At 50.2% G+C, this 23,519-nt stretch overlaps 1 protein-coding gene across 2 annotated transcripts; it reads right to left on the bottom strand.

The window, feature by feature from the left end:
* Positions 1 to 746: 746 nt before the first annotated feature.
* On the bottom strand, positions 747 to 7,155 carry LOC149271620 (ras association domain-containing protein 8-like). Of its 2 annotated transcripts, none has more exons than XM_089507268.1 (4): positions 7,053 to 7,155; positions 1,621 to 2,510; positions 1,374 to 1,512; positions 747 to 868 (listed from the first exon to the last, which is right to left on the bottom strand). In XM_089507268.1, exons 1-4 carry the CDS (start codon positions 7,153 to 7,155, stop codon positions 747 to 749), a joined length of 1,254 nt encoding a protein of 417 aa, XP_089363394.1. The 2 variants fall into 2 exon arrangements, with proteins under 2 accessions (XP_089363394.1, XP_089363393.1); XM_089507267.1 differs by having other exon boundaries at positions 747 to 866; positions 1,366 to 1,512.
* Between the last annotated feature and the right edge of the window lie 16,364 nt (positions 7,156 to 23,519).

Raw genomic sequence — 23,519 nt, forward strand, 5'->3', positions numbered from 1 at the left:
AACAGGACCGCCCACAGACATCAGCGGGACCGCCCATGAGCAGTAACGAGACCACCCAGTGGCACCAGCTGGACCCCCCCCCCCCCCAAGGGCTACTAGCGCTCTGGCTAACTGGCGCCTGGATGTTCCCGGTGTGCTGACCCGCCATACAGCTCTCACGCGCCCCGTACCGTCACCATATTTTACCCGGACACTCTGGTTCCCGGACGGTAAACACGTGGGGGGCATAAACACGATCCCCTCTCTAACTTACAGAATAGATAATAATACCGTGCGCCCCGCCGCCCCGCCGCCATTCACGCTAAATCCGGATATGTAACCAAACCCCGGATACGTAACACTGTCATGGCTGAAAATCACAGGAATAAAATAATGAAATGTTGGAAATTTACACAGAACGTAACAAATATATATTCTTTTTTTTTTTGTTCGGAAATAGTAAGAAAATGTATCCGCAATCGCAAAAAAAAAAAAAAATAGAGCCGACTTTCCGTTCTTCTGTACAGCGTCCCGAATAAATCTCCGCTTTTCGCCTGCCCGGACCGCGAAGCGCAAGCAATCGCTTGCCGTGGAATCGCTAAAAATACTGGCCGTGAGATGTGGAATTCGCTGGCGGATCCGACGCGTCTCTAGTTTGTTCCTCCGGCATCCGTGCAGCTGGTGTGGCCCCCGGCGGGCGGGGGCAGAATTTGCAGGGGGTGCGGGAGGCACCCAATCGGAGCGTCACCTCCCCGAAAGGTTCTTGGTTATACATAGATGCCCTCGGGGTTAAAACCGGACGACAAAGCGTTCTGGAGGATGCGCAGGTTGCTCGGCAGCTGCCGCGAGGACCCCGGCCGCTTCAGGGACCCCGACTGAAATGCTGGCTCTGAAAAGTAGAGGAGGTACATTCAGGTCATGTGGGTCTAATGGGTCATGGAAGTTACCCTTACAGTGAAATAGTTACCCCCGCACCCCATTACTGAATCTGATGGCCCTTTTTCTCCCCATGAGTGATTGGTCGGACATCTATTAGATCGTTCTTATCAAGGAAAATCTGAGGCCAATTGCTACATTTTGGAGCAGTCTCCATGGAAACCGGACATCATAAAGTTAGCATTGAAATTGCTCCAGGTGAAGGTCCTGGTTCTTACTGCACTACGCGAGGGTAACAAAAACTTAACCCCTTAACCAAATCTGATGCCCCTCGGTGCGAGCCCAGCGGACGGGGTTAATCTGGATACAAAAGTTCTTCTATTTGTTTTGCTTGCTACAAAGTAACCGGAATGACAATAAATAAAGGCTGCCACCTACTGGCCACGCAGGGGACTGCGGCATCCCGACAATTACACCGGCGTCCCACCTCAAACCCAAGTCACCGGGCACCGTCCTACCTTTCTCCGGCACTGGGAATTCCGTCTCACCGGGCTCTGCCGGTAGCACCGTCACTTTAGTCCCCGTTTGCCGGATGAACTGCTGGAGATTGACTTGTCGGAGCTCTTTGGTCAGCTGCTCCAGTTCTTGCTCCCGATCCTTTAAAAAAAAAAAAAAAAAAAAAAAAAGGGGTGAAATAAAACCAATCGCCTGGTTAACACCGGGTTTTTTTTTCACCTATCCCCAGCCAATGAAACTCAGACTTACCATTAACCTCTTACTGGCCTGTCCCAGCGACCGCTCCACGGCCTTGGTGCCGTTCTCCAGCCGTTGGTTCTCCTGCACCTGGAGCTCCAGCTCTCCTTTAATCTTCTCTATTTTCTCGCGCACGGCCTCCTCGTTAACCTGCGAGACGCGGACCTCGCGCTGCGCTCTCTCCGCCTCGATGCCGCCGTCTATGCTGTGTATGCGCGCGCGGTACTCCGCCAGCCGGCTCTCGCACTGGAAGATCCTTTGCGTCATTTCCTGGAGCTGCTCCTTCAGCTGCTTTTCGTTTTCCATCTCGATCTGGAGCTCGTTTTCCCAGAATTCCTCCTCCTCGATCTCCACGCCGCTCCGTCTGATTTGTTGCTCCAGCCGGGCGATCTCCTCCTCGACGTCCGATTTGTGTTTTTGCTCCCAGAACTTGGTTTCCGCGTCGCTGGAGTCGATCTGCTTCTCGATGGAGCGGAGCTTCTCGCTTTGGAGGTGGATCAGCTTCTTCAGCTCCTCGGCCGTCGTCTTGCAGTTATTCAGAACTTTCTGCTTGAACTCCGACTCTTTTCCCTTCCCGAAAATGTCCATCAGCCCCTTGGCCCCCCCGGTGAAGGTCAGAGATTTCCTTTTGGGCTCCCTGCGTTTCATGGACTTGTCATTTTGGGGTCTCAGCTTGGCCAAGGGGGGCAGACTTTGTCTGTACAAAGTTCTTTCGGGTATATGGGCCACGCTGTCCGAGGTGGGCCTCTCGCTGATGGAAGCCCCCGTGCGTCTGAGAATGAGCTGCACGTCGCTGGCGTACTGACCCCACTTGTTTAGCGAAATGACGGGGTTTTCATGCGGAGCCAAGTGCCGCTCCGTGTCCCTCCATTTCTCTATCAGCGTGTATCGCCCGGTGCGCCCTTAAAAACACAAGAATACGGGGTTAGCGCATGGCCTCCTACAGCACAGGGCAGGGGTATTCTAATAATAATAATAATAATAATAATAATAATAATACCAGCAGGGGGCGCTCTTTGGTTATTTTTTTTTCTACTTCACCAGCAGTTTAATGGCAAAAAATTGTTTCGTTGTGAAACCTAAAAACTGTTATTTTTCTAGCTTTTTATGAAAAAGAAAAGATAATAAAAAGGGTTTTTTTAAATTATTATTTTTTTTTAAATGTTTTTTTTAAATAAAATAATAAAAAAAGGTTGGATACCGGGACACTTTAATGTCTGCATAATGTACAACGTATGATGTCACTACGTTAAAGAACATTAAATTATTAAATAATGAAATCCGATTAAATACATTTAAAAGGGTCAACAAATTGAAATTCCTGGAAAAAAGATTTGCCTTAAAACGCCTCCCATTTGGGTATTTTTAGTTATTATTATTATTTTTTTATTTAAAAAAAAGTCACACGTCCCACATTCACCAAGGACGCTTAACCAGGGCCAGCCTCAGGTGTGGAATATTCATGCGCAATAACCTCCTTCTCACTTTACTGAGCAGAGAGAATGAAATCACCTGCGCGATACGGAAATCACCGGGGGCGAATCCGCTTAATCCCTCCACACAGAGTGAAACGGGATACAGCGTAAAGAACCTTCAAACCAGCAAGGGTTAAACACCCAGCCTACCCCTTAAGGGCTCCGAGCCACCGGAAAACATACAAAAACCCCTAAAAAAAACACACAACTTTCTATTGTTTTTCACTTGATTTATTTTTTTTTTTATTTGATTTTTTGCTTGGCTTATATTTGAAGTTTTTTGTTCTTTTTGTTAATTACTTTGTTTCTATTTGCTGCACCTTCTGTGAATTTTTTTTACATTATTTTATTTAACATTTTTTTCCCTTTGCTTCGTTAGCCTGGAAATTCTGGAAATTCAATAAAACGTTTATTATATTAATGTTTAGTAAAAAAAATACATAGAAACGTGAAATTCCATCGACTATAAACCGCAGGCGACGCATTCTGCATCTCTTAGTCTGATTTAGAACACAGCACAGCCAATGAAAAATCAGCAGCCTCTCCCATTGGCTGCAGGCGGCGTGACGTGCGCTGTAGGCGGCCAGTAAATCGTTACAATGTATTTGGCCGCGTTATATCGTGAACGCTCCGTTTAGCGGACCCGTAGAGCGCTGGCTCAGCTCCGAGAGCCGCCATGCTGCAATAAAATGCGCATTACAGGCCAGACGCCGAGGCTGCGCATGTTTAAAAACATCCTCGCCTTGTGTCACAACTCGCACACGCCGAGCATCTTGTGCGTGGGAGACTTTGGCACGTCCGCCGTGCGATGCGTCATCGGCTTGCACCGGCCGCGGAGATACCGGATCCCGCAAGCAAAGAGCTAGCAGTGGCCGCCCAAAAAAGTGCAAGCTCTTGGGATTCAGCCACTTCTTACCGCTGATAATCACGGGACGTTTACATCTCAGTCTAACAGAACCAGCAAGACCCCCAAATAGCACAGGGGGGCTGCGTTATTTGCTACATTTTTGTTTTCCATTTATTGCTATTTTTCTAGATTTGTTTCTGTAAAATTTGGAAACAATTTATAAAAATGCATGAATTTTGTGAATTTTGCATTCGTCTCGCCGGACGTTCCAGGAAAATTACCCATTAAAGTTCGGCTTAAATTGTTCTCCATGCGCAGCTCTGACAGGCATCTGTATAATTACTTTCAAAGATCAAAACTTCACCACCCCCCCCCCCGCGGGGCTTTAATAATCCTCCGAATACCCCCCCCCCGGGGGCAGTAAATGAAGAAAAAGCAGGCGTTTGAGGACAGGGAGCAAAGGTCACACTGCCCCTATTATTCTCTGCAATATGGGACCCCCGTGTCCACCCGCTTTCCAGAAGAGGTGGTTGAGTGTCAGCTGACACCCCTGGGGTATATAGAGGGGGTACTGCAGTTGGCTCGTGTCAGCAAGGGGTTAACTCTCTGAGACCCAAACAAAAGGCAGGTTTGTGAAAACTTCGAAGGGACCCCCCCTTTATATGGTTATTAGAGGTGGGACCCCCCTTTATATGGTAATTAGAGGTGGGACCCCCCCTTTATATGGTTATTAGAGGTGGGACCCCCCTTTATATGGTTATTAGAGGTGGGACCCCCCCTTTATATGGTTATTAGAGGTGGGACCCCCCCTTTATATGGTTATTAGAGGTGGGACCCCCCTTTATATGGTTATTAGAGGTGGGACCCCCCTTTATATGGTAATTAGAGGTGGGACCCCCCCTTTATATGGTTATTAGAGGTGGGACCCCCCTTTATATGGTTATTAGAGGTGGGACCCCCCCTTTATATGGTTATTAGAGGTGGGACCCCCCCTTTATATGGTTATTAGAGGTGGGACCCCCCTTTATATGGTTATTAGAGGTGGGACCCCCCTTTATATAGTTATTAGAGGTGGGACCCCCCCTTTATATGGTTATTAGAGGTGGGACCCCCCTTTATATGGTTATTAGAGGTGGGGACCCCCCCTTTAAGCCCACAACAGGCTGCCTCGTTCGTTTTGCCCATGCATTTTACAGGGCAGTACCGGCCAACCCCTGGCGCTGTCCGGCTCGGGCCCCTCTTGGTGCATGCAGAACGTTCTCTGTAATTTAGCGACGTAATGAGAAGGAGACATCTGTGTCGCTGAGAGGTGAAGGAAGCCGCAGCCCACAGGACGCTCTAATTTTAGGAAATGTCTCTTTTTTTCTTACATGACTTCTCAGGCGATGGTGGGAAGAAGAAGCTTCAGCGACGGCCCCAGATGTGTTATTTAATTAAATTAAAGTACAAGAATTTCTTACGTCAGGACCAAAAAACTGAATAATGGACCTAAAAAAACACCCCTTAATTGCTGAATGTAATGTTTTGGCCCCCTTTTCAGGGCTGATCCGGGAAGCCGTGGCCCCTGGAACCGGTTAAAGCTCGGGCTGCGAGCCGAGGGGCCGAGACTTCCTGAAATCACTACTTTTAGGAAAATGATCCGTTAACCAGCTGCAGGACTCGCCAACAAACGATGCATTCATGCGCGGGGTCACCGAGAGTCCCGCGACTTCAAACAGACTCCTCGAAATCAAAAGAGTTCTCAAAAAAAACACATATGTGATCAATTTAACCGTTTCAGGGCTAGCGAGCCGGTCAGGGAACCCAAACGCCCGCCTCGTCTGCGGGTTTCACCGAAATACCGTCTGGCCCCCGGGGGCCGCGCGGAAAATCTGCGAATCTTTAATTAGGGAACCTGATCCGGTGATAAATACGGGTGCAGAAATCACGCCTATTTTTGGATTGTTTTGCAGTAAATTTGTTAATGCCCCCGCAGCCAGTGACGGGGGGGGGGAATAAAGAGCCCCCTTGGGGTGGGACGAGCTAAGTGGGAGGAAAGGGTTAATCCCATGCAAACTATTGTACAGCTCCTCGCCCAGAGACCCCCAGGGTGGGAATTAACCCTTCCTCACCAAGGGTGACCCCCAAGGCTGGAATTAACCTCTTCTCATCCAGAGACCCTTCACCCAAAGAAACACACAGGGGAGGAGTTAACCCCTTCTCACCCAAAGGGGCACCTAGGATTGGAGTTAACCCCCACCCCACCTAAAGTGACCCCCAAAGCAGGGATTAACCTTCCCTCAACCAAAGTCAGACACCGAGGCAGGGGTTTTAACCTCCTCACTTAAAGTGTCCTAAAGTTTTCAACCGGCTCCCGGTTTACTCCTGTAAGCTCTTGGGGCCAGCGAGCAGCTTTCTTATCTCACGAGGGTTAATGGTGTAAAGGAGGGTCTGCGTTGCGGATTCAGATGGTGGGTTTATCGTTTCTGTAACGTCTCTCTCTGACCTTGAAGTGCGTTTTTCTGGCCGGGGGATCGTCTCACATCTGGATCTGGAGCCCATGCGCAACATCTGGCTTCCCGGCCCCTGGCAGGATCTCTCCAATAACATCTCCCCAGACATAACACGGACTCCGGGGGGCCCAGGGGCCGGCGCTGACCGCGCACATTTGGCCTTCGTCGGCTGGTTTGGCACAATGAGCCCCGATGTTCCCGGAGCCCCAGTTACAGCCAAAGCCTGGAGGCTCAGAAGTCTCCGGGAAGCGGGGTTTCTACTTACAGACTAAACACAAAGGCTGGAGGTGCAATGAAAAAAATGGGGCAGGAGGGCGGGGGAGGTGCGTGGGGTAAATGCTAGTACAGGGGTATTACCTGGATTAATATCTGGGCGAGCGGTCTCAGACTGAGTTACAAGGCGTTACTGTCCCTTTAAATCTATTAAAGACCCCCGCGGTCCCGCTGTTGCCCCCGACGGACTCGCTTTTCGCTGTCTGGATGAATCGGCTCACGCACATTCTTTAACCGGATGTTTCCGATACGCTCCATTCCGCCGGCGGATACATGTAGCGGGTCTCGCTCTTTACTTATAACCCCCCCGGGTACGGCGGGCAGTTATTACCCCGGACCGCCCCCTCGTGCACCTACCGATAGCCTGCGCCAAGGCGATCACCACCTCCTGGCACGTGGTTACCTCCGTGACGCCGCACACGATCCGCTGCACGCCGTCCACCCAGACTTTGAGCTCCATGTCGGACTCAACAGGCGCGGGATTTCCTGGCTCTGCCAACGGCAAGCGTCATGTCAGGCACCGGGGGGCCACGAGACGCCGAAACCGGGGGCCACGAGAGACACTGAAACCGTGGGGTCACGAGCGGCCTGCGGAATAAAAGAGAAAGAAATACGGTGTTAGCGTGCGTGCGCGATAAACCCCATGTGATGCAATCAAAGCGCGGCTACATTCATTCACTCATACCCCCCCCACACCAAAAAAAAATATTGTACAAAAAATATGGAGAAAATTATAAGAAAAGCATTAAAAAGATAGAATCTTCCTATTTTCCACGGATTCCTCCGTGGATCATAAAGTCGTATCTCGCATTTTAACGATGTATCCATAAAGAGCACCCGGCCCTTTCCAGAAAGGGAGGACCACGCGTTACTACAAAGAAGAAACGAAATCCGCCTCCCGGCAGAGCCGCCCCAAATGTCACCTGTGGGTGACTCGTGACGGGCAGCAAGGGCAGTCGAACTCAGGCCATCCCGAAATTACCCCCCAAGTCTACAAAATCAGCTGGAGTTCCACACAAAGCAAAAGCACCTCGGACCCCCTCCGCTGCCAGGTGAAAGGGTTAAAAATAGATTCAAGGTATCGTGACGCAGAAGCAGTTCTAGGTATGTTTTGGTTCCGGGTGATATTCCGCAGGTGGACTGGATGGCGAGGGTTTTGAGTGGCAGGGGTTAAAAGCCCCCCCGAGACCCAGCGGCCTCCCAGTTACCCCCCCCAGCACTTGTTTATGGGAAATTTTTAGATGATGAGGAAATGGACGGAATTCTCCCCGGAACGGCGTGAAACACTCAAAAGAGAAACGCGCTCCAGAGGAGCCGCGGCGGCCCCCTTACTGGCAGCGGGGGACGGGAATGTTGGGGAGGCCGCGGCGGCTAAGGGGTTAATGCCGGCGGCTGATCCAGACCCGGCAGCGCCAAACGCCCATAAAACAGAACATTTTCCGTAATGTCTTCCGAAACTCGGGAATAATAGGGGGGGGGGCAGTTACCGTGGCGTTCCCTGGCGGGGTAAATCGTGGCCAATAATATTTTCCTTCTCAATCACAATATTTTGTTTAAACCCCCAATAAGACCGGAAATGTAACTTTTTGCAAACGTTCTAAATTCTGTTAATATCAGTTTTTTCTCGACGTGGGTTCTAGATTTGTTCAGTAAAGTTCATGTCCCCCCCCTTTCCTCTTTTCCTCTTCTCCCCCCTCCTTTTCTCTCCCCTCTCCCCGTCTTTTCTTCTCTCCTCTGAGTCTTTTTTCAATTATACTTTTTTTCAATTTTCTGCTCGTTTCCATAGAAACCTGAAGCAGCTTTTTTTTTTCCATGGCGGCAGAAGCTTTTTTTGTTACAGTAAACGCTCTCCATTCACAGACGGTGGCCGGGGGTTCGGACTCGGACCACCGAGAGTCAGGTTAGTACCGCTGAATGTGCCGGCAACAAAATATTCCGGCTGCTAAAAAATCGTCAATTTAGGAAAAAAATGTGAAAAAAAAGTATGTTTTTTTATAAATTTATAGAAGTTTCAGGAACCAAACAGGAACTTATCTAGGAATCCCCCCAAAAAGAGGCATCCAGACATAATGTTTCAGAAGCCGTGGCCCCCCGGCCCCCGGATTGCTGGTTTCTGAGGTTTAACCGGCACGGAGCGCACCGGGGAGGAAGAAATCCGACGCAGAGGAGGAGAAAAGATGGAACTTTCTGTAAAATTACAGCATATTTGGAATTTTCAAGAAAATATCAAAGCCGACTCTTATCAGATAAGATTCCGTCCGGCGCGCCCCGTTGCCATGGATATAAGGGGATAAACTCCACCAAGCCAAGTAAATAAGTAAAATATCAAGAAAAAAAAGCATATTTTGGTCATTTTTCTGGCCAAATTAAGGAAAAATAGTAAAAAAAAAATTATTATCGAACCCCTCAAAAATTCTATTTTGGGTTAACCCCTTCAGTGCTGAGATGAAATGGAAGGAAGTTTTACTGAGAGGGAGGATAAGTGGAATAGCCTCCCAGCAGAGGTGGTAGAGGGTAATACAGCGAGGGGATTAAACATGCATGGGATAGACATACGGCTCCTGAATCTAAGACGAGACCGACGACTGATTAAGGTTTGAGTCGTTACAGCAGGAGAAACGGGCGCCTAGACGGGGGCCGCCGGGGGCCGATCTGCCGGCAGGGTCTGGGTTTCTATTCTCTTCCGTAATTCTATTTATAAAACAGGAATAAACGACTGAACCGCAGAGAGAAGCAGCCGCCGACGCAAACCGTCCTCTGAAGCAAGAATCTGCCGGAGATAACGATCCCCCGACTGCAAACCTCTCAGAGAGCCGAGCAGATAGGAGCCTCACGCCCCGGACAGGAATAGAACGGCCCCCGGCGGCCCCCGTCTAGTCGTCGTTTCTCCCACTGTAACGACTCAAACCTTAATCAGTCGTTGGTCTCGTCTTAGATTCAGGAGCCGGATGTCTATCCCATGCATGTTTAGTCCCCTCACTGTATTACCCTCTACCACCTCTGCTGGGAGGCTGCTCCATTTATCCACCACCCTCTCAGTAAAACTTCCGTTCCATCTTGTTTCAGATTATAGTCAGAAGGAAATCATTATGAATTCGGCTGTAAATGGGGCGGTAGCGTTAAACGTTTATTCACCCCCAGAGTAACAAAGTGACGAGAAACGATTGAGATAAAAATATCAATTATCAGGAATAAGATATGAAATTATTATTTTATTATTAATATTATTATTATACTCCGGTGCATAATAAGCGTCTTTTTCTAACCACCGATTGAGAAGCAGATTTTGCTGAATTGGTGATTTATTTTGTAATAAAAAATATGGATATTTCTGTGAATAAAACTCCCGGTCTCCGGATAACGCATCGACCGCTCGCAGGAACACCAAGCAGGAAAGCGAGCTGGGAGCCGCGAGGGGCCCCGGGAGCTCCGCAGATAGAGAGGAAACAGCGGGCCGAGCGATAGGGGGCCCGAGTGACAGGGGGCCGCTCGCCAACCACGTCACCCGACAGAAAGAACCCGGCCAGGAAGTCTGCAACGGAGAGATCAGGAAGTGACGGACTGCAGCAGGATCCGGGCCCCGCTAATTACCCCAGCCGAGCCCCACAAGGGGTTAAACACGAGGAGGCATTTTTATTAAGCTGTCGTGCCCTGGACGGGCCGCCTTTTACCCAAATCTCCACCGACAGGTATACATTCAGTTTAGATATTTTATGAAAGAAGCGAAGTCGGCTGAGGGTAGTGAGAGTTAGAGCTGTACGTGTTGCCCCATGATGGTGGTATTTGAAATGCCTCGTGTCCCCCCCCTTCTGTGGCCGAGATAACCCCTGCGGCAGAATGGGGGGCAACGAACCCCAGATGCCCGGTAATGCTCCACACACCCTCGCCCAGCGGCAGATCGGGGGCCGATCTCTTAGAACCGTATTCCGGGAGGACGACGAGCGACTTGAGACGTCTGGCCCGGGATTCCCACCTCTCCTGGGATCCCCCTCCCTGCGAGTCTCAGCCTTTATCCCGGGTTAAGCTGTTTTCCTAATGAACGTCTGGGTGGCTTCTCGTCCTCAGAGGATCAGCCTTAATACCCCGGCCGGGAGAGGAAGCATCTGTTCCACCCGGCGCGTCACGAGCCGCCGCTCAGCCGCCACCAAGCTTCATTACAGAGAACGAAAATATATAAAAAAAGGGTTTTCAGAGAAAAAAAATCCATCATAACACAGCAAGCGGAATAAAGGGAGGTGTAAAGTGCTGAGTACATGGGGCTCGGCATGTGGAATGTGGATGATACGGCCTCCTCCACCGGGGCACCTGGCACGGCTTCCACTATATAAATTCTCGCAATAAAAACCCGCACGCTACGGACTGACAGGAATCAAACGGGAAAAAGAAGTTACTTTCTGACATCTGGCAGCAGGGAACCAGCACAGGATATTCATCATTATCCATCCTCATCACCCTCAGCCAGCGCGGGATATCATCATTATCCATCCTCATCACCCTCAGCCAGCGCGGGATATCATCATTATCCATCCTCATCACCCTCAGCCAACACAGGATATCATCATTATCCATCCTCATCACCCTCAGCCAGCGCGGGATATTATCATTATCCATCCTCATCACCCTCAGCCACCGGGAGAAAAGCTGGACTAGTTTGTTTTTCTCTTATTGAGAACTTTCTGTTCCTAAAATTGAACCTCGAGTCCTTTATGAAGTTGCAGGCGAATGTTACTGATTTATCTATACATTATACAGGGGCCGGTCACTGATTTATCTATACATTATACAGGGGCCGGTCACTGATTTATCTATACATTATACAGGGGCCGGTCACTGATCTATCTATACATTATACAGGGGCCGGTCACTGATCTATCTATACATTATACAGGGCCGGCTCGCTGATTTATCTATACAGTATACAGGGGGCCGGCTCGCTGATTTATCTATACATTATACAGGGGCCGGTCACTGATTTATCTATACATTATACAGGGGCCGGTCACTGATTTATCTATACATTATACAGGGGCCGGTCACTGATTTATCTATACATTATACAGGGGGCCGGTCACTGATTTATCTATACATTATACAGGGGGCCGGTCACTGATCTATCTATACATTATACAGGGGCCGGTCACTGATCTATCTATACATTATACAGCGGCCGGTCACTGATCTATCTATACATTATACAGGGGCCGGTCACTGATTTATCTATACATTATACAGGGGCCGGTCACTGATTTATCTATACATTATACAGGGGCCGGTCACTGATCTATCTATACATTATACAGGGGCCGGTCACTGATTTATCTATACATTATACAGGGGCCGGTCACTGATTTATCTATACATTATACAGGGGCCGGTCACTGATCTATCTATACATTATACAGGGGCCGGTCACTGATTTATCTATACATTATACAGGGGCCGGTCACTGATCTATCTATACATTATACAGGGGCCGGTCACTGATCTATCTATACATTATACAGGGCCGGCTCGCTGATTTATCTATACAGTATACAGGGGGCCGGCTCGCTGATTTATCTATACATTATACAGGGGCCGGTCACTGATTTATCTATACATTATACAGGGGCCGGTCACTGATCTATCTATACATTATACAGGGGCCGGTCACTGATTTATCTATACATTATACAGGGGCCGGTCACTGATCTATCTATACATTATACAGGGGCCGGTCACTGATCTATCTATACATTATACAGGGCCGGCTCGCTGATTTATCTATACAGTATACAGGGGGCCGGCTCGCTGATTTATCTATACATTATACAGGGGCCGGTCCGCTGATTTATCTATACATTATACAGGGGCCGGTCACTGATTTATCTATACATTATACAGGGGCCGGTCACTGATTTATCTATACATTATACAGGGGCCGGTCACTGATTTATCTATACATTATACAGGGGCCGGTCACTGATTTATCTATACATTATACAGGGGCCGGTCACTGATTTATCTATACATTATACAGGGGGCCGGTCACTGATTTATCTATACATTATACAGGGGGCCGGTCACTGATCTATCTATACATTATACAGGGGCCGGTCACTGATCTATCTATACATTATACAGCGGCCGGTCACTGATTTATCTATACATTATACAGGGCCCCGGCTCGCTTATTTATCTATACATTATACAGGGCCGGTCACTGATTTATCTATACATTATACAGGGCCGGCTCGCTGATTTATCTATACATTATACAGGGCCCCGGCTCGCTTATTTATCCATACATTATACAGGGGCCGGCTCACTGATTTATCTATACATTATACAGGGCCGCTTCTCCCCCATTTTCGGGACTGCGTGCGTCCGCTGGGAGCGACGGATTACACGCCGGGCACCGTGTAAAACGCAATCACAGTGAAAAGATCCGGCGTGCTGACATCAGCGCTACACAACACAAACAACAGCACCGCTCGCCATTATAAACACAGCATTTACCAGACACTCCGCGCATGAACAGCCGGCAAGCAGAACTTTATAGAAACCCAGAACCCGCCGGCAGATCGGCCCCCATCCGGCCCCGTCTAGTCGCCCGTTTCTCCTGCTGTAAAGACCTTAATCAGTGGTTGGTCTCGTCTTAGATTCAGGAGCCGGATGTCTGCCGCACTCTGTACTTCCTGTCTCAGAGGATTCCGTCCGCAGCACAAACACAACGTATACAAAAACATATAGTTTGTTATTCTTTAATTACCCAGAATACCCCGGAAAACTCCCGCGCTGCTGGAAATCTCGTTACTGTACGTACAAAGTGTCAAAGAACGGGCAGCAGTCCTAACGCCCTAATATTTAACACATCGTCTTCTCGTGACCTTTACCCTCCTGCCCCGTCGGGGTCGTCTTTACAATTAATTGGAATTAGCGACGCGCACGCGGTATATACCGGCCGCCATGGGATCTGTTATTATTTATTGTTTTATATAGCGCCGTCATATTCCGTAGCGCTGTACAGCGGGTAAACGGGACGTAACAAGTATCGCATCACATAACAATCAGGACAGAGACAAAAGGTGAGGAGGGAGCTGCTCAAAGGAGCTTACAATCAGCGTCTCCGGCCCCCTCGGCTGTCCCTCCCGAGTCGCGTTAAGAGCCACAAGTGACTTTCAGGAGGAATTCCTGGATTGCTGAATAAATAGACTGTAAATGCCCTTATCTAAAGAACGCGGGGCGTGATAAATACCCCGTAATGTAACCACGCGAAGCACCCTGCATGGAGCAGCCGGGAGAGGTCGGCGCGTTTGGTGATCTCTATGAAACTCCCTCCCAAAACTCCTTGACTTGACCTTTATAGCAGCCCCCAATTCCCTGGATCCAGATCTGCCCCCTCCAACCCCCTGCGTGTTTCACAAGCTCCCGGCGGGGTGACTGGGCTCCTCGGGGGCGGTCCGTGGCACTGACAGGGTGATGGCGCATGATGGATGACGGTCTCTGCCCTAACGGCTAAAAACGTCAGCTACAAATTCTAAGAATACGAAGAATTCCAAACGGTTACAATGTAACCGAAATGAAAGCATTTGCACTTCGGTTTATAAACCACGAAGAATCTCTCGTACTTCGATCTGATTTTGTAGAATTTTGGCAACACTTTGTTACTTTTAAATAAAAGTGAATTTGCTCCTAAACAAACAGGTGATGATTTGGGGGAGTTTACTGTAAAAACGCATGTTTCATACATAACGCGGCATCTCCGCCTGGAACCGCATCTTCCCTGCGCTTAACGATCCAACACGCCTGGGACACGTCTACCGACACGCGAATGCCATGGGTTCCTTACACGTTCCTGATACGGTATCTAAGAAACTGATAGGAGGCCCCTTAAATCAGCCGTGGCCCTTAAGGGCTTTCTGGACGGGCCCCAAAGCACCAGACGACGCCATAGCAAGAACCAATCACTGCTGACTTCACTCCTGCCGGGTTCTGGGTGCGGAATTCCGCCGGGCAGCTGGAAGGAGATGTAAGGGGTCTTAGAAGCGATGTCGTCAGCTTGGCGGCCCTCCGGGGCTCCGGACGGCCCTGAATTCATCTGTTTCAGTCTTTTCTTGTTTTATCTGGAAATCTCGTAGCGATGTTTGTTTTTTCTGCCCCGATCTCTCGCTCTTCCCGGGGCAGAGTTGACTTTTTTTTATAAGTGGTCTTTAGAAACGAGTAAGGAGTGTCCGGAGGCAGCTCCGGGGGCCAAACGCGTCGTCTGGTGTAGGGAGCGGTGCTGGCTGGAAGAGCGCCAGACGATGAGGCCGAGCCCCAAATCTCGCAATCGGCCAAAAAGAAATAAATCCTTCCAGAATATTATCAAAAAAATCCAGTCCTTGGAAGGAAATTATAGAAAAAAACCCCCAAAACATCATCGCTAGGATACAAGAAACACAAGTTTTGGCCAATTTAGAGTTAACGAAACGAGATGGGGGCTCCTTATCGGCTCAGTGCCCCCCATATCGAAGATCTGCAGCAGCTAAGCCACAAAATATATGCGGTTTATATCAGGAATGGAGCCGCCGCCGCGGGGTCGTTTGTCACTTTATAAAACAATAATAAAATAATAATAATAATAATGATAATAAATAAATAAATAATAATAATTAGGACCTCTTTGGGGGAGATCCTGGAAGCGAAGCGCGCGCCAAAAACGCTTCCCCCAATATCCCCAAAAAGACAGTGAAATCATCTCTCCAACAACTTGCGCGGCTGCGATATAAACGGCTCAGGCTGCAGAAACCCCTCTTAGAAAGTTTGGGGAGGAATTATTAAAAAAGTTGTGTGTGGTGAAGCTCCCCTCCCCCGCCGGCGTGAGTCATCTGCCTGCGTTTTCACTTCTTTTCACCGAGCGTAATGTGCGGCCTCCCTGCGACAGACCGGCGGATAAACACAAGCGACATTCTCTGCCGGTGAGCGCCGCGCATGTCACCGAGGAGGGAAAAAAATCCCTGGGGGCTCCTCAGCAAAAACAATTAACTCCAGCGTCCCCCCCCCTAACGAGCAGGTCTACTAAACGGCGCAAATTCTTCATACTCGGCGGGTATTACAGGACCCCGGAGGGCATAAAAAAAATACACAAAAAAGACCCCCACGGTCACAATGTGACATCCGTGCCAAATGCCATTAACCCTCCCACTGCTGGAACATCCATGCCCTGGGGTAACGACACGTTCCCGCAGCGCTGCCCACACACTCATTTCATTCTGTATCGCCGACACAGTCCGTGGCGGTGCTTGGCCGCCCCTGTGCCCGGGGGGGGGGGGAATGTCGAGGACGAGCTTTTAATGTTTTACCCGACGTTAACCAACAAACCAGATTTCATACATTACCGAGTCACTGGATGCCGTCCAGAAAACTCCACGTGATACGATTTGCGGCTCAAACCAGAGGCTGCTCGGGGGCCCCCGGGGGCCGCAGAGGGACGTTTAAATCACACGGAACCTGCGCATCCCCAACAGAGCCGTTTATAGCCCGAGAAATCCCACAAACAGAGCGGTTCGTTCTCCCCGCGGAGTCCGTCGGCTGGGAAGCGGACGCCAGCGGGTAACGAGAAGCAGCCGGGGAACCGGTGGCCGGCGGACGCTCGGCAGCGAGGGAGATCGCCGGTCGCTGCAACATTTAAAGGGACAGCGAAGCCGCTTCATCTCCCAGAAAACAAGACGTTGGGGGAACAGTTACAGAACTTCGCGCTTTTTAGAATGTTTCACGGCAACAACGCGGGGAGCGATTGGCGCATTCCCCGCGAGCCACGCAGACAGGTGTCCCCACATCCAACAGTGATACCGTGTATCACGGGGTATTATACCGGGTCAGACTGTATGCACGCAATCTTACCCCCTTCCTACTGCCCAACACTGCTACACCCCGTCTCATACCCCCTCCTACACCCCGTCTCATACCTCCTTACCCTCCAACACCCCGTCTCATACCCCCTCCAACACCCCGTCTCATACCCCCTCCTACACCCCGTCCCATACCCCCCGTCTCATGCCCCCTCCTACACCCCGTCTCATGCCCCCTCCTACACCCCGTCTCATGCCCCCTCCTACACCCCGTCTCATGCCCCCTCCTACACCCCGTCTCATACCTCCTTACCCTCCAACACCCCCTCTCATACCCCCTCCTACACCCCGTCTCATACCCCCTTACCCCCCGTCTCATACCCCCTCCTACACCCCGTCTCATACCCCCTTACCCCCCGTCTCATACCCCCTTACCCCCCGTCTCATACCCCCTTACCCCCTCTCATACCCCCTCCTACACCCCATCTCATACCCCTTTTCTGGAATAAGTTACTGGGATCGCAGCGTTACTGGTTCCCAGTGTTTTCGGCTCCCTCGCCCCCGGTACTGGTGTAGTTTTGGTGCAGCGGATGGGGTACGACCGGTCCTGTAGGTATAGGGGTGTGAGTCTCTAAATTGATGGTAAATTCAGATACAGTAACATAACTTTAACGTATATCTGTATTCCGGCGGCCGGAAGGTATATACCCCGCGCCCGGGGACCTTATACCCCCCCCCCGTCTCTTGTGCAGTTTTATTTGCTCCTTTAGACACAGAAAAAACCCACAAAGAATGTTAGAAAGGAGCCATTGTCTTAAATTCTACATTAGCGGCCGTTAACGGCTACAACGGGGGCCGCGAGAAACACAATGAACAAAACTTCAAGGGGAACGACCAGGGACTGAAACAGTTAACAAAACCTCATCGTCACAAAGTATCTTAATTAGAGACGCAGAAAAGCGGAAAAAAACAGTAAAACATTAAACGGTGACCTCAAAAAACCCCCCCAAAAATACAAATCACAATAGAGACGCGCTGGCCCTTTAAACCCACTGTCTTAACCCCTTAAGTGCCAGAGATGTGCCCTGCAACCCAGCGCAAAGTATTCTTTAATAACCCCGCGTCCTTCCTGCGCGTAACGAGCAAGATTACCGAGATACCGAGAATAATAATATTATTAATATTTAAATAGAGTTATTATTAGCATTCAATTCTATTATTATTTACATTTTTTGCTAGGTTCCCTATAAAGTTTTTTTTTGGATCCCGATGAACCGGATTAACAGCTCCGGCGTTATTGCACCACCTGGGCAGTGCCGCCAGCCGGCCGCATGGCGTGGACTCCCTGCCACGGGCAGCCACGAGCCACCCTGCGGCTTTAAATCGCACGTTCGGCGGAGAACGGATAATTATGGGAACTGCAGCGTCAGAATTTCTGGCCAGGCAAAGGACAATGGGCTTCAGCGAGCCTGGAAGCAAGGGGCGGAAAAAGTCACCTTGGGAAACAGATAAGGTAGCGGCCTGAGCTGCCTGCGGTTACCGTGGTAATGAGGAAAGTTACAAAAACTGTCAAAATGTTACTAAAAAACATGTCGCTTCATCTAAATATAACCCCGTCCCGATGATGTCATGTTTTATCAGCACGACTTCCTGCTGGAACGGAATCTCTGCAAATTCCAAAGGAAAACACAAAAAATAATGAAAACAAACAGAACTGCCCCGAACTCAGTGACGGGTATGAGGGGGCAGCTCTGGGCAGACCACCCTGTGGGGGCCACAGTCCCACCAGCAGCGAGATGTCGTCACTTCAACCCAGCTAAACCGGGGGACACTTTGGGTCAAAGCTGTAAATGTGGAGCAGTTACCATGGAAACCTGAGGGATGTTTCTCCTGACCATTTGCCCAGAATCACTCTTGATAGCTGGGAACACACACGTCATTAGAAACTCCAAACCAGTGCAAACTACGAGTCCCATGACTCTCAGCCGGCACAGCGCCATCCCTACAGCCTGTCAAACTTTGCCATGTTGGCAATTTTTGAGGGAAACACTTAATTGTCATGTGACACAGAAGCTCGTAACAGTTGTTGTCGTCAGCTTGTTGCCATAGTAACCGGGAAGGCTTATTAAAAGCTTCTGTATGTTTAACCTGCTAACGGGTAATGGTTTCACCTCCACAGAGAAACGACCCCGGGGGTCAGTGGGTATTTACGGGGGCCGCAGCCCCAGGTCAGGATATGCCACTCGTGGGGGTAACGTTAAAAAGATTGATTCAGGTGCAAAGTTTAAAAGTGGTCTTATCACCGTAGTAACCAATTTAATTGGTCTATTGGTTGCTACGGCAATAAGACCACTTTTCAAACTTTACATCACTCCAAATGAAGCTGATTGTCAGCTCTGCTGGTTTGCGGACCATGCAGTATAACAGCGCGCCGGTGATATGAAAAGCGGATACTGTAAGAAACCTCGGAGGTCCCAAAAGAAATGTATCAGAATTCTATAATAATAACAATTACGAGCCGCAGCAACCAAGAAAGGGTTAACGCTGACCGATTACCAGTTCTCTCTCCCAAACCCGGCGCGGTTCGCCAAATCGGAGAAACCGCTTCCCAGACTCCGCGGTCAGCGACTACCGATCACCAGAGACCCGAGTGCGGGACGTCGCGGGCAGCGAGAGGCCACTCGCAGGGTGAGTGTGTACTGACCCGGTTGGGACGGGCCGCTCCCCCGAGTGCCCTACTCCTTACCCCGGGTTCCCGCGCTGCTCTCCTGGACGCTGCTAATCCGTTAATCGAATTAAAGGCGAAGATCAGCAAATCTGCCCCAGGATTCGGTCACGAGCCGCCCCCAGCCCCCCCCCTTAGCATGATTCAGCCCCGTACACGCTCGGCACACGCAGCTACATCACAATCACACACAGGCGGCCCCCGCGACGTGCAGAAGGCTGTATGGAGAGCAGCCGCCCGTGCAGGATGTCGGCCCCCGGAGGGGCCGGTATGCAGGGTCTCTACTAGTTTGCACAACCTGGACCCACAGAAAAGGTTTGTTCAGAAAGGGTTAAACGATCTCCCAGACGGCCAAGGATTAACCCCGCCTGGTGCCGCTCCGGATTTGGCAGGAGATCCGGATCCCGATGGAAACGCAGAATAATCCGACTCACAGAGGGAGAGGGAGCCGCGGCGACTCATACGCTCCCTGCGTATACATATACATATACACGGTGTGAGGGCACGCTCCCTATATACATATACACGGTGTGAGGGCACGCTCCCTATATACATATACACGTGTGAGGGCACGCTCCCTATATACATATACACGGTGTGAGGGCACGCTCCCTATATACATATACACGGTGTGAGGGCTCCCTATATACATATACACGGTGTGAGGGCACGCTCCCCTATATACATATACACGGTGTGAGGGCACGCTCCCTATATACATATACACGGTGTGAGGGCACGCTCCCTATATACATATACACGGTGTGAGGGCTCCCTATATACATATACACGGTGTGAGGGCACGCTCCCTATATACATATACACGGCGCGAGGGCTCCCTATATACATATACACGGTGTGAGGGCACGCTCCCTATATACATATACACGGTGTGAGGGCACGCTCCCTATATACATATACACGGTGTGAGGGCTCCCTATATACATATACACGGTGTGAGGGCACGCTCCCTATATACATATACACGGTGTGAGGGCTCCCTATATACATATACACGGTGTGAGGGCTCCCTATATACATATACACGGTGTGAGGGCACGCTCCCTATATACATATACACGGTGTGAGGGCACGCTCCCTATATACATATACACGGTGTGAGGGCACGCTCCCTATATACATATACACGGTGTGAGGGCACGCTCCCTATATACATATACACGGTGTGAGGGCTCCCTATATACATATACACGGTGTGAGGGCACGCTCCCTATATACATATACACGGCGCGAGGGCTCCCTATATACATATACACGGTGTGAGGGCACGCTCCCTATATACATATACACGGTGCGAGGGCACGCTCCCTATATACATATACACGGTGTGAGGGCACGCTCCCTATATGTATATACACGGTGTGAGGGCACGCTCCCTATATGTATATACACGGTGTGAGGGCTCCCTATATGTATATACACGGTGTGAGGGCACGCTCCCTATATGTATATACACGGTGTGAGGGCTCCCTATATGTATATATCACGTCCGTCACATACTAGAAGCAGACAGTAAACGAGGAGAAGAATCTCTGGCACCCGACTGCCGGATCTCGGGACGGGAGACCCATTTAGGGGGTCGGTTCCTGTCCGCGGGGCGACAGATGTCATGGTTTTTCTGTGTACTGACGACACACGCGTGTTACATACATGTGACCCAGCGCAGCAGGATAGTAATGTGTACCTCACACCCAGTGGAGAACCCCATATCCACTACTACACAAACAGGGGCCCTACACAGAACCCCACATCCACTACTACACGAACAGGGGCCCCAGGCAGCACCCCACATCCACTACTACACAAACAGGAGCCCCAGGCAGCACCCCACATCCACTACTACACAAACAGGGGCCCCAGGCAGGACCCCGCATCCACTACTACACAAACAGGGGGCCCCAGGCAGTAGAACCCCCCACACCCAGTACCAGACACAGGGGCCCGGTGCGGCTCCCGGACACACGGGGAAGTTACTCACAGGGGGTTCGGGGTCTCCTCCAATAATCCCAGTTGGATGAAGAAGAGAAAGTTCCCGGAGGCTCTGGAGCTGCGGGCGGACTGAGAGAGGGAGAGCAGGGAGCAGCCAGCACCGCCCTCAGCTCCGCCCCGGGATTGCGGAAACCCCGCCCAAAGAGCAACCGGCTCCGCCCCAATCCCCCTAACAAGCTCGCCAGACTCCGCCTGAAACCCGGCCGCGGGACAGTCCTACACCTCGCCCCGAACACAACCGGCACCGCCCATAGCTCCGCCCCTAAAATAAATACCGTCCCGCGTCCCGCTCTCCTCAGTTGCTCACGACACCGACTCCGGAGGGTAAAGTCTGGCCTCTCTGACCCCACCCCGGTATTTCCGTTACTTGCTCTGAGGTGGGCTGATAATTTAAACTGAATCTGTCCCAACCATACCCCGTAAGTGTCCCTGCTTACTTTGTGCAGTACTTTTTGGGCCCAAAATCACTGATGCCTCTCTCCTCCTCACTTCATGCCCTTCTGTCCTCCCCTGATGCCCCTCTCTCCCCCCTCTTTTCTAGGAGGTCAGAATGTTTGCTGGGTATGAGGGGATCACAGGGTTCTACAGCCCTAAAAGCCCAAATAATGTGTATATAGAAACTTCTAAATGCCCCACTCAGCTACACGAATACCCCAGCCACACCTCTAACTACACCCCCTAAAACAAAAGTGCCCCTTTCTGTCGAATTGAACGTCTGAATTTTTACTTTACTGAGAGGGTGGTAGATAATTGGAACAGCTTCCCAGTAGAAGTGGTAGAGGCTAATACAGTGAGGGGACGTTCATGGGGTAGGTAGAGGCCTCACTCTGCTAGTTGGAGGTAATTTGCAGGCAGGTTTCGCGACTCCCCCGCCGAGGCACGGATCGTGTTTTGAGGATATTGTCAGGGCCTCCATCATTTTATAGTTCCCTCAGTAATTGGGTTACGGATTTAGGTCTCAGCGAGGGCGCATCTCGAGACTCCGCCCACCTGGAGATTTCGAGATTTGATTTCATTATTCGCAGTGCTCAGTAATAGACATTTTTTGGAGAAATTACAGTAAATTAACCCTTTCAGGTCGTTACACTTATTGGGGGTCCGGGCGGGGGGGGGGGGCGCTGTATCCTGCGCAGTGCAGAGCAGCACCGACTAAACCTGTGTTTATGACATTAAGTTAACCTAAAGGTCGCCATGTTGGAGATCATGTGACACGAGGGCGCTGCCCCCTGGTCACAAAGCTCACGGTGTTCCTCACTTTACGGTAGTGTCTTTCCCCTTAGGGCCGTGAGTCAGGGGGTCCCTGCGGGTGAGGATGAGACGCCGCGTTTACCGCAAGGCAGCAGGAAATGGATTTAGCAGATTACCCTCTACCATTTCTGCTGGGAGGCTGTTCCACTTATCTACCACCCTCTCGGTGAAGTAAAACTTCATTCCGTTCTATCTTAATGCAAATTGATTCCCGTCTTACAGCGTCGGAGTCCGAAGCCATGAAGGTGCAGATTTTTATTGAAGGAACCTGTTTTAAGCGAGGAGTGGGGGCTGCGCATGGACGGAGGGTAGTGTCAGCGTCTGGTGCGTAAAACTCTACACCTGTGCTCAGTACATTAAGTCTCCTGTATTACGCGCTGCCTGAAATGCATTAATTGCCGTCGCCGCGCACATTAACATAAATTGACAAAAGAATGACACATTCTATGGTTCCCGTGGAAACGGGGGAAAAAACCTTTGTTCTGAAATTCTGCTATTTAGTGTAATAATTAGTGATTTTTGGAGAAATTACAGATATTTAACGTCCGTGGGACTGGAGCATCCTCGCGACAAGGGTCCTCCTTAGTACAGCTGCCCGGCTTGAGTCCTGCACCAGTTATACACGAAATAAATCATTTAAATACCAAATAATCCGGCAATCAGGATGCCATGAGGTCATAATATTACTGAACGGGGCGAGGAGGCAGCGGAGGCTCCGGACACTCCAAAAAAACATTTTATTAGAAAAATTATTTTTTTAAATATCCAAAAAAATGCTGAACCGCTAAAGACGGGTTATTATTATTTAGTCACTGCTAAGAGTGATGGGAGTCATACCCCACACGGAATCCCAGGCTCTGACCGCTCGTTAACTCCTAACATTAAGGGTTAATTCTTAAGTCTGAGTTTGTTTTTAATGGCTGTGCTGGGTTTGTGGGAAGCGAAACGCGCTGACGCTGGCGGCTTTGGGCCCCGGAGCTGCCTCCTGTCTGTCCGCGGGCCCCCGGCGAGCTCAGCGTCTCGGCCCAA

This window comes from Sceloporus occidentalis, unplaced genomic scaffold (assembly GCF_023333645.1).
Source record: "Sceloporus occidentalis isolate IW3139 unplaced genomic scaffold, rSceOcc1.0.p SCAF_483, whole genome shotgun sequence".
In the NCBI taxonomy this organism is placed as follows: Eukaryota; Metazoa; Chordata; class Lepidosauria; order Squamata; family Phrynosomatidae; genus Sceloporus; species Sceloporus occidentalis.

Coding starts and splice junctions, on each gene's coding strand:
- LOC149271620 (XM_089507267.1), bottom strand. CDS start 7,155: ATGGAGCTCAAAGTCTGGGTGGACGGCGTGCAGCGGATCGTGTGCGGC. Junction 1,513..1,620: donor AGGCCAGTAAGAGGTTAATG/GTAAGTCTGAGT, acceptor TTTTTTTTAAAG/GATCGGGAGCAAGAACTGGA. Junction 867..1,365: donor TGCCGGAGAAAGGTAGGACG/GTGCCCGGTGAC, acceptor TACTTTTCAGAG/CCAGCATTTCAGTCGGGGTC.